General features: G+C 37.6%; 1 protein-coding gene across 1 annotated transcript in view; it reads left to right on the plus strand.

Moving 5' to 3' along the window:
- The first annotated feature begins 9,648 nt into the window (after positions 1-9,648).
- The window catches only part of LOC115214074 (ras-related GTP-binding protein A), a 31,095-nt gene continuing 28,364 nt past the window's right edge, over positions 9,649-12,379 (plus strand). The window contains exon 1 of the mRNA XM_029783119.2: positions 9,649-9,851. Within this exon, the coding sequence (XP_029638979.1) occupies positions 9,840-9,851 (12 nt within the window). The 5' untranslated portion in view covers positions 9,649-9,839. The remainder of the gene's footprint in view (positions 9,852-12,379) is intronic.

The following is a 12,379-nucleotide window of genomic DNA, read 5'->3' on the forward strand; positions in this document are numbered from 1 at the left end:
ATCATTATCATTATTATTATTATTATTATTATTATTATTATATTATTATTATATTATTATTATTATTATTATTATTATTATTATTATTATTATTATTATTATTATTATTATTATTATTATTATTTTCCTTATCAAATGAATGTTTATATGTATTTCGAGTTGCTCTTGTCATTGCCGTTTCTTATCCGCCAGACACACCAAGAGCAAGCAAACCTTATGAATGAAAGTATTTCAGCGGTGGCCCTTTATTCAGATCTAGTTTATCTAAGTTCACCTAATCTAATATATGATTTTCTTAAGTGCAAGAAGGGAGGAAGGGAGATAACTCAAGGTGATCAGTGGAATGTATTTGAGCAACTTAGGCAAATATAGGCGTACCAAATACCATGCAACATAAATTCTTGATTTATTTAAATTATCTCTACTTGTAGAGGATGTGTCACAATTACCAAATGGCAAATAAGACCAGCTCCATATAAGAAGGGGAGATAATGTCAAGAATAAAAAATTCTCAAAAACTGACATGCCATTAGGCCACAGGCCATGCTTGTTGTCTGGAGATAGGAAGACAATGTCGGAAACGTATTTCTGGCTCAATCGCCGTCATGAACACGACAAAAGTTTAGAGTTTGTGTTTCGTGAGGAAGAAAGGAAGGAAGGAAGGAAGGAAGGAAGGAAGGTTGATTTTGGCTGCTATTTTTAGCAGGTCGAGCGACCGCTTAGAGACCTCCTGCACTATTTGTTTGTTGCTGGAATTGGTTATGGTGGTAGTGGTGGTGTTTAGACCCAAGGGAGCCGTAATCGAATTCACCTATGAAGAAAGACATTCCAGTTATGACCATCTCGTTTTATGTTTACAAATGCAGACTCTTGTGCTGCACATTTAACGATGTCTTTTTATTCTTATGAGAATAAGAGTAGAAAGAAGAAGAGGAAGTTTAGCTGAGAACCTGCGTTCACTCTCATTTTCTGGTTTTTTGTTGTTGTTGTTGCTGCTGCTACTGTTATTATTTTGGAAATTGTTGTTGTTGCTAATGTCATTGTTCTTGTTCTTGCTCTTGTTGCCTACTGCTGCTGCTGCTGCTGTTGCCGTTATTCTCTTCGTTATTGCTTAAGCCTTTCTCAGCCGACATCAAGCTGCTATCAGACCAAAGACATTCCGATTGTGGCCATCTCGTGTGATTTCACACACTTTTGTATCTAAGAATACATTCTCCAGTGTTACTTGTTGTTTAACATAGTAGAATATTATTTGAGGGAGATATAGCTGCTATTTCTTACAGGCTTTTATGCCTTTACATGTTTCAGTCATTGGACTGCGGCCATGCTGGAGTATCGTCTTGAAAGGCTCAATCGAACAAATCGAGCGCAGTACTTACTTTTTAAGCCTGGTACATATTCTATCTATCTATCTATCTATATATATATATATATATATATATATATATATATATATATATATATATATATATATAATATATATATATATATATATATATATATAGATATATATATATAATATATATATATATATATATATATAATATATATATACGCGTATACGCGTTATCTGACCGCACATGGGATACAACAAAGAGAGAAGAGCAGAGACTGGTAACGGCTCAAAGAGCCATGGAAAGGTCAATGCCTGGCATCTCGTTGAGTGAGCACATCAGTAGCGAGATCATCAGAAAGAAGTCCGGCGTGAGGGATGTCATCGCAGAGTATACACGCAGCAAGTTTAGATGGGCTGGACATGTCGCCCGGCTCACCGATAATCGGTGGACCCGTGCAGTTGTTGAGTGGTACCCGCGTGAGCGGAAACGACCACTCGGAAGGCCTCTACGACGGTGGAGTTACGATTTCAGGAGGACGATTGGGACCACGTGGATGAGAAAAGCGCAATCCAGAGAGCAGTGGACAGCGTGCTTTGACCAGCGGTGTCAAATGGACGCCCGACGGACTGGTCAGTTAAGGTGATCAAGGTCATATATATATATATAGGGGCAGGAGTGGCTGTGTGGTAAGTAGCTTGCTTACCATCCACATGGTTCCGGGTTCAGTCCCACTGCGTGGCACCTTGGTTAAGTATCTTCTACTATATACTCGGGCCTACCAAAGCCTTGTGAGTGGATTTGGTTGATGGAAACTGAACGAAGCCCATCGTATATATGTATGTGTGTGTGTGTGTCTGTGTTTGTCCGCCCACCATCGCTTGACAACCGATACTGGTGTGTTTACGTCTCCGTAACTTAACGGTTCGGCAAGACAGCTCGATAGAATAAGTACTAGGCTTATGTCGATTAGTTCGACAAAGGCGGTGCTCCAGCATGGCCGCAGTCAAATGACTGAAGCAAATAAAGGAATAAATGAATATATTATATATATATATATATATGGGATGGTCACGGTTGAAAAGGCCGTGTAAAACAATAGCATAACACCACCATCGTCATTATCATCATTAATTACAGCAACAACAACAACATCATCGTCGTCGTTGTCATCGTTCGCCGTTGCAACCACCATCGTTGACATTGCCGTCGCCTGTTTTATCGTCTCAATATTTTTTTCTTTTCCTTTTTTTTTTCTATTGATTTCTTTACTTTTCAACTTAGCAGATGGACAGTCCTAATTTCGGGGCAATGCTAAAATCTAACATTAATATCTTTCCTAGAATTAGCAATTCAAATAATTCGTAATCAAAACCATATTGCAGCCATTGCCGAGGGGAAAGCGATAATCCTTTACCCTCTGCTTCAAAGGGGTAGGTTTATCTCTCGCTATGCGACGCATTCCAACCGTCACCATTGTTATATAATCATCACAACAAACATGAACAATCAACGTCGCCCATTGTCTCCCTTGATAAAAGGACTTTCACTTTGTTTCCCGCCAAAACAATTAACTTGTACAACAACGGCAGTCGAATAAAGTATCTCGTATCGTTAACACGTTGTTTCAGTCTCTCTCATTTTCTTAATCTTTCATACTAAGTACTCACTACTTCCTTTAATACTCAATACATTATATATATATAACAACAACATGGTGTCAGAATACTAAAAGAACCCAAAATACAGAACCAAAGGAAAAAAGAAGTTGAAATCATACTTCAAAGACGAAATGGAAAATTACCGCATCCAAAAGACCTAGACTTTAATCAGGAAAATCTAGCCGCAGCATGGAAAAAGTGGAAAAAAGAATTCAATCTCTTTTTGATAGCAACAGAAAGTGACATGAAGCCAGACAAAGTAAAAACTTCAATGTTTTTAACTTGCATCGGTTCTAAAGGCCGAGATATCCATTCCACACTGGATTTCGATTCACCCGACGAAGAAATGAACCTTCAGACAGTAATCGAAAAATTCGATGCATATTGTGAACCCAGGAAAAACATAACTTTCCTAAGACACAAATTCTTCACATATGGACAAGCGGAACATCAAAAATTCGATGAGTACGTAGTAGAGTTGCGCCAAAAGGCACAACAGTGCGAATTCGGCAACCTCACAGACAGTCTCACCAAAGATATTCTGATATGTGGAATCAGAGACATGAGATTAAGAGAAAGATTATTGAGAGAACCAAATTTAGACCTACAAAAAACAATTCAAGCAGGTCAGAGTGCAGAGCAAACACGACTCCAATCAAGGATGCTAAATGCCACATCCGAAACAAGAGATAACGAAATCTCGAGGGTATATAGTCAACACGACAGAAAAGGCGCCAAAACCCAAATAACCCGCCATATGCAATCCAGTCATCAAAACGAACAAGGCGGAAGTGACAGAAAGCCCGCGAAGTTTCAAGCGCCAAGTCAACACTACGTCACTAACTGTCACTATTGTGGTTATAATCACAAAAGAAATAAATGCCCAGCATTTCACAAGACATGTGAAAAATGCAAGAAACAAGGACACTATGCAAAAATATGCAAATCAAGAAAATTTGTACATAAGTAGAGATACATACCGACGATGAATCAGATGACGATACACATGCACTCGAAATGATCACTGCAAATAATTCCCGCGTGCACAAAATCGAAAAGTTCAAGACTCCAAAAGACATTTGGACGGTCGAACTAAAAGTGAACAACTCGAATGTAACATTCAAATAGATACAGGAGCAGACGTAACCGTACTGCCATTCAGAGAATATAGAAATATAATTCCAAAACCACAACTGCAAAAAACTTCAACTCGATTATCAGCTTATAATAACACAGCTATAAAAGTGCTAGGAAATGCACAGCAGTCATTAAATACAAAGAATTATCAAAGCAAATAAAATTCATTGTTGCAAAAACAAACTCGCACGCAGTTATAGATGCAAAGACAGCTAAAGATCTGAACCTGATTCAGAGAATTTCAAAATAAATTCGTCGAACACAAACGACATATTAGAAAAATATGAAGACTGTTTCGGAGAAATCGGCACTTTGTCAATAACACATCATATCACAGTGGATCCACAAATAACTCCTGTAATTCATCCACCAAGATCGGTTCCTTTTTCTATAAAAGAAAAACTCAACAAAGAATTAAAAAGAATGACAGAATTAGATATCATAAAACCTGTTAGTGAACCTACAGACTGGGTAAATTCCCTAGTCATCGTTGAAAAAGCGAACGGAAAACTCCGACTCTGTTTAGACCCCAAGAATCTAAACAAAGCCATAAAAAGGCAACATTTCAAACTCCCTACAGCGGAGGACATTTTTGCACAAATGCATAACCCTAAATATTTTTCAAAACTCGATGCATCTAATGGATACTGGCAAATTCCAGTTGACGAAGAAAGCTCCCATCTTTTAACGTTCAACACACCTTTTGGAAGGTATCGCTTCACACGACTACCCTTTGGAATTCACAGCGCCAGTGAAGTTTTCCAAAAAGAATTTTCAAAAATAATAGAGGGCATAGAAGGAGCAAGAAATTCACAGGATGACATCATAATCTGGTCCAACACTTTAGAAGAACACACAAATAGACTACAACAAGTTTTCGATCGAATCCGAAAGCACGGATTAAAGTTAAATAAATCAAAGTGTATCTTCTATGAATCACAAATCAAGTACCTTGGGCATATATTAACCAGCGAAGGGATAAAACAAGATCCAACCAAAGTACAAGCAATCATTCACATGCCACTGCCAACAAGTAAAAAAAATTACAAAGATTCCTAGGTATGACAAATTACCTATGTAAATTTTTATCTAATTACTCCGAAGTCACAGCACCATTGCGCCAGCTTCTACAGAGTGACACGTTATGGTCATTCGACAAACCACAAATCGAAGCAATAAAAAAGCTAAAAGAAATGATTACCAGAAAACCAGTGCTACAATTTTATGATCCAGATCTACCAATAAAAATAACTACAGATGCTTGTAAGCATGGGCTCGGAGCGATACTTGAGCAGAAACACAACGAAAGATGGCTACCTGTTTCGTTTGCATCTCGTGCAACAACTCAAGCGGAACAAAACTACTGTCCGATAGAGAGCGAAGCTCTCAGTATAGTTTTCGCATGCAAGAAATTTCATCAGTTTACATACGGAACTCATTTCAGAATCGAAAATGACCATAAACCGTTGAAGCAATATTCAAAAAATCGATCACTAAATGCCCCCCCCAGAATCCAAAGATTTCTACTAACATTACAAAGATATGATTTTGACCTAAACCACATACCTGGTAAAGAATCAATTGTTGCAGACACCCTATCACGTGCATACCTTGAGCAAAATACTCCAGAAGTATCAGACGAAGATATGAAATCGCACATTCATGCAGTAATAAAAATTACCCCATAACCGACACTAAATTAAAAGAGTATAAAGAAGCCACTGCAGACGACCCGTCTCTACAGACACTCGTCACATATACAAGAACAGAATGGCCCCCAAAAGACAAAATACCAATAAACATCAAACCATTCGTATCTGTTCGTGATGAAATATCAATCGTCAATGGTCTCGTTCTAAAAGGTTCAAGAATAATTGTACCTAAGTCATTACGTAGAGAAGCTCTACAGGAAATACATACCGGACACATGGGTATCGAAAAATGCATAGAGAGAGCGAAGGAATGTATATACTGGCCCGGCATTAACGCTCAAATCAAAGACATGATTAACACATGCTCATACTGCATTGACTACAAAAATCAACTAATAAATCATGAAATACCTACTACACCATGGACCAAAGTGGGTACAGACGTATTTCACCTGTCTGGAAATTCGTATGTCACAATTATTGACTATACAACAAGATTTTTTGATCTACACGAAATAAATGATTGCCAGTCAAAAACCGTAATCAAAAAATTAAAAGAAACTTTTGCTAAATTCGGAATTCCGCAAACAGTTATAAGTGACAACGGTCCAGAATTCAATTCGGCTGAATTCAAAAAATTTGCAAAAAATTGGCATTTTCATCACACGAAGACAAGCCCGCATTATCATCAAGCGAATGGCATGGTTGAGAGAAATATACAGACAATAAAAAAGACGCTAAAAAAGGCATTCAAAAGTGACGAAGAACCTCAGTTAGCTCTTAGCAATACGCACGACTAAATTACAAAATGGTGCACCATCCCCTGCAAATCAAATAATGAATAGAACATTGCGAACAAATCTCCCAACATACTACACGACAAAATTGGTATCAGGCCTCACGAAAAGAAGAAATCAAACATTACAACAGAACTCCCAGAGTTAAAACCACACGACACGGTTAGAATTAAGTTTAACAACAATTGGTTTAGAAGGGGCAAAATAATTAAAAAACTAGAGCAACCTCGTTCATACTTAGTAATAACAGAGGAAGGAAATACAGTCAAACGAATAGACAACATATTCTTAAAACAAACGAACACGTTCGCATAACAGAAGAATTAGATTATGAAAATATATTTCCAAAGTCAACAAACACGCAAAAAAACAAAAACAGCACAACTACAGAATTCAACACTACAAAATAATAAAACCACAAAAAGTGGACGACGAATAATTATTCCCTGTAGATACAGATGATATAAAAAAAAAAAAAAAAAAGGAAGATGTTATATAATCATCGCCGATGTTATATAAGATGTTATATAATCGTCGCCCATTGTCTCCCTTGATAAAAGGACTTTCATTTGTTTCCCGCCAAAACAATTAACTTGTACAACAACGGCAGTCGAATAAAGTATCTCGTATCGTTAACACGTTGTTTCAGTCTCTCTCATTTTCTTAATCTTTCATACTAAGTACTCACTACTTCCTTTAATACTCAATACATTATATATATATAACAACAACAACCATCACCACCATCATCATCATCATCTTTATCACACTCATTCTTCCTCTCCCGTCCTCTCTTCATCATCATCATCATCATCAATATCTTGACACATTCCAAATAACCAGTGGTGCAACTGGTAGCTATTTTATTTGATTTATTGAATCCGAAGGGATGAAAGGCAAATTCGACATCAGCGGAATTTGAACGCAAAACGTAAACACAGAAGAAATTCCGCTAAGCATTTCGCCCGGCGTGCTAACGATTCTGCAAGCTCGCCGCCTTCAGTATAACTAAAATAATAAAAGATTACTTCACTCCAGTGAGACCGAGTTCTAGCCTCAAAGAATAGCGATAACTCGGCAAAGTATCCTGACGGTCAATGACTCGAAAGAGTTATCCCCCTTACATTAATTTACTTCCAAATATTTTCATCTGAATCCTAGTAACAAAACGTAGTGTTCATACATATATACAAACATATATAAATGTATGTATGTATGTATGTATGTATGTACACACACACACAAAGATAAATTGTGTGGGCAAGCCTGGTACTTGTTCTATCAGTTTCTTCTTGTGAAACCAGAAAGTTATGGGGATGTAAATAAACGAACACCAGTTGTGAGGCAGTGATGAGGGAGAAACACAAAGACACACACACACAGACTTACATATATACATACGATTGATTTCTTTCAGTTTCTGTCTACAAAATCCACTGACAAGGCTTTGGTTGGTCTGAGGCTATAGCAGAAGACACATTGCAAGTTACCACAGTGGGACTGAACTTAAAGTGAAAGTATCTGACATTACAATAAAGAGATGTTTTTGTTTCACTTTTAACACGCAATACTGAAATAGTGGAGAAGATATGATATTGTTGTGGGCTCGCCATAGGCAAGAAGTTAGAAGTTTTTTTGCCCGCGACACTCCCTGGACCCTAAATAAGGCATGTGTAAAATTTGAATGAAATTGGTGTGTAGTTCTTAAGTTTTAGGGATTCATAGTGGAGAAGATATGATATTACTGTGGGCTCGCCCTAGGCAAAAAGTTAAAAAAATTTTTGCCCATTACACTCCCTGGACCCTATGTAAGGCATGTGTAAAATTTGAATGGAATTGGTTGTGTAGTTCTGAAAGTTTTAGGGAAACACACAGACAGACACACACACACATTCTCAGATTTATATATATAGATATATACCCAGCCTTATTCTTCATTTCTTTTTATTAGCGGGTAGCCACAACGAGACACACATCAGGCACTCCATTAATTTCCCAGCTCAAAGAGGCGAGCCCCGTCCTATACTCGAGTCGGCGAGCTGGCAGAATCCTTAGCACGTCGGGCGAAATGCTTAGCGGAATTTCGTCTGCCGTTACGTTCTGAGTTCGAATTCCGCAGAGGTCGACTTTGCCTTTCATCCTTTCGGGGTCGATAAATTAAGTACCAGTTACGCACTGGAGTCGATATAATCGACTTAATCCGTTTGTCTGTCCTTGTTTGTCTCCTCTGTGTTTAGCCCCTTGTGGGTAGTAAAAAGAAAAAGAAAAAAATAGTTATAGAACGGAATCATTGATATCAGCAGCTGGACCCGACAGCATATGCCGGTGTACCTCCGCCGCATCATGCTGGTTCCGTACCCGTTTGAGCAATATCAATTCACTAATCCGTCCACAAACACTCTCCAAGCTTGTATATCTACGTAGCAGATATACAAACAGTGGAAATTTAACGATGGACAGCCTTAATCGATTTTCGAACCTTATTGGGTTTTCATTAGGAGTGTCTAAATCACTTAAATAATGACACCCACTCACACACACGTGCGTGTTTGTCGGTGAGAAAGCGTTAAGGTAGGGACATAAACAATGAACACCGGTAAAACAGATAGCGAGCTACACATACATACATATATATGTATGTCTGTATGTATATATATTTAAGTGTGCATGTGTGTTTGTTTGTGTCTATACATGTATGAATACGTATACAGCCCAGCATTTTGTCTTAAAACTTTAGTTCAAATTATTGCTTATGATGTAAATACTCTCGACTGTAGAAATAGGGAGTTACCTCCCTTTGTTACTAATAAACTTTTTTTTTAATAATTTAACATGTATGCCTGAACGAAAGATTATAATGTGATAGAGAGAACAAAACCGAAAAACTCAGAATATAAATAAAATTATGAATGCCATTAAGTAATCATTATTGTATAATTTTTTCAAAAATGATATTTATTAGGCCGTAAGAGCAAAGAGGAAAGAAAATACAATTTGATCACGTGCTCTCGCTATTAACCAATTGGAAGCCGCGTAGGAGAAGCGTCCTTCTGTGAAGAATCTGCTAGGTCAGGTGACAATATTTTTTTTTTTGGTTATTTATTTATTTGTACGGAAGAAGCAAAAGAAAAGGGAAAAAAAAGAACATCGAGAGGAGTGAATGGTTTCGGTCGAAGGATATTTCCCGTTACAACAACAGTGTTGGTTATTTGTGGTGGAATTATCGAGCTTATCTGATTATTCAATAACACAACCATCATGAAAAAGAAGGTAAGTGCAATGTATAAATATATAAATACATATATATTGATCAATTTGTTCCTTTCAGTTTGTTGTTGTTATAAACCTCTCTCTGGCTTTCTCTCGCTTTCCGCTATCGAGTACCATCATTATTACCAACTACTCGTATTATTAGGGCCGCCTCAATGCACGAGACTAATGATTATTTGCGCAAGGCCCTCTCGGGTCTACGAGCCCAATTTCGATCTATATATATTCTGCGATTTAAATATTATAAGGCCCACTACCCTGGGGGCCTATTATGCCGACTTAGACGGTCCTGACTATTATACGCCTACTTTATTTACACTTTTTATCATCATATTTCCCCCTATTTTAAATATATTCTTTTAAGGAGTGTCTATATTTCCTCCCAAGTTATATTCTACATTCAGGTATCTACACAAATGATAAATTAATTGCCAAAGTTCTCGAAACGTGATGAACCATTTTCTCCATGTGACACATTCTTCATTTGGCAGTTTTCTGTTTACATAGTTACAGTCTGAAGAATTTTTATTTTTATTTAGTAATTTTTTTTTCTCTATCTATTTTGAGGAAGGGGGTTCTACTAGACTTACCAAGATATGAAAGTGAAAACTAGTACTTGACAATTATAAGAAGAAAACATGTGATTCCAGTGAGCATGACCAACCCATAGCTATTATTAGGTTCCGTGATAGAAATTGACCCTTATTATGAAACTATTTAGTTAACACCAAGATAAATATAATCTCCAGTTGTTGACCTATTACATAACCTTATCAACTTAGTAGTTTATAAGGCAAACGAAGAATGTGTCTCGTCTTCGTATCTCTAATGTCTTGGCCGTACATATGCTTAATATATATGAAATAAAATTGTATCAACATTCAACGCAGAGTTCGATCTCGACTCCCAAAGAGCTTAATATAACTATAATTGTCATGAATTAAGACAAAGTAACGACCTTTTTGTTGCATTTTTTTAATTAAGTCGGCAGTTAATTAGTAACTATTAACTCGATTCTGTCGGGTGAAAGTCTAAAGTCGATTGCAAGTGGGTTGGAACCAAGATACTTTGCTTGTGAGACATTATTTAAAACGAAAATATTCGTCCCGACATAAACCTGTTAATAATGGGCGATTTAATTAAATTCTTTAAAGTTTTTTTTCTTTTTGTAATTAACTTAATAATAGATTTGGCCATGTTTGTGTTTCGTATTTATCTACTTATATAATTATGAATGATTACACGAGGAAGCGTTTATGTGGCTCTCGACTTGCTAAAAATAGCAGTCAAATCTTTCCCAAATCATAACCTCCCGTTATAAAAGAAGGAACGGCAAATTGCATAATATACTCTTAGACAACAACGATGAAATGGTCATGGCTGGAAAGCTTTTAATGTTAGATATACTGCAAAAAGACCGGCCACTAGTTAAACACATCATCGTCTTGGAGTGGGAAGAGATCGACTTCGTGTTAGATAGAACTAATTGCGAACATTTATTTATGTATAATCTTTCTCGGTTTGTGTGTGTTGCGCACCATCATCATTTAACGTCCGTCTTCCGGACGTTTTAACAGGATCTAATTTGTTGGACTGCTTTGAGCTCCAGTGTCTACTTTGACATGGGTTCTACGACTGGAAATCATTCCTAGCGCCAACCACTTTACATCGTGTTCCGGATGTTTATTTTTCATGGTACCATCTCTCGTGATGATGCCGTGTAATTCTCACGACTACAAACCCCTCTTGACTGAGTAGGGGTCTAGCAGAGAGAGGGAAGTGGCTTTATGCTGGGTGATGAGAGGTTGAATTATGATAGAGGGTCAGTAATAGGTTTGTTACTGTAGAGGAGATATTTCCTGCGTTATATAAAAGTGGGAGTAAATTGGAGTGGGCCTAGAAAGGGACTCAGATGGCAGTGACTATGTGTCCGGGCATATACTCAAGACACGAGAAAGTGAATAGGAGGGAGAGTGGGGACAGAAGATCAAGAAGGCTAAAGAGTGTGGGAGGAGAATGAGAGATGGTGTGTGTGTGTGTGTGTGTGGTGGGGGTCAATAGTAAATATGAGTTGGGTAATTAGGATGAAGGATGGATGTCAGTATAGGTAGCTCAGCAGAGATGAGGTGATGGGTGGCAGTATAGAAAGAGTGAAGAACAGCAGAATAGGGTAAAGGTTGCAAGAGTGAGAGAAGCATATAGTGATAGGAGTGTAGGGGTGAATATTGTGTGTAACAAACATGGGTTTTAAGAAAAGGATTTAGAGTTGTCAATACATGACGTGATTCATCTAAGGCAGCGAGCTGGCAGAATCATTAGCACACTGGACAAAATGCTTAGCAGCATTTCATCCTTCCTTGTGTTTTGAGTTCAAATTCTGCTGAAATCAGTAAAATAGGTGCCAGTTGAGCACTAGGGTCAATGTAACTGGCTTACCCACTGCCCTGAAATTGCTGGCCTTGTGCCAGAATTTGAAACCAATATGATAGGATTCATTGGCGAGGGAGAGATAACTGGTTGCATAGAAA

This window comes from Octopus sinensis, linkage group LG7 (assembly GCF_006345805.1).
Source record: "Octopus sinensis linkage group LG7, ASM634580v1, whole genome shotgun sequence".
Taxonomy (NCBI): Eukaryota; Metazoa; Mollusca; class Cephalopoda; order Octopoda; family Octopodidae; genus Octopus; species Octopus sinensis.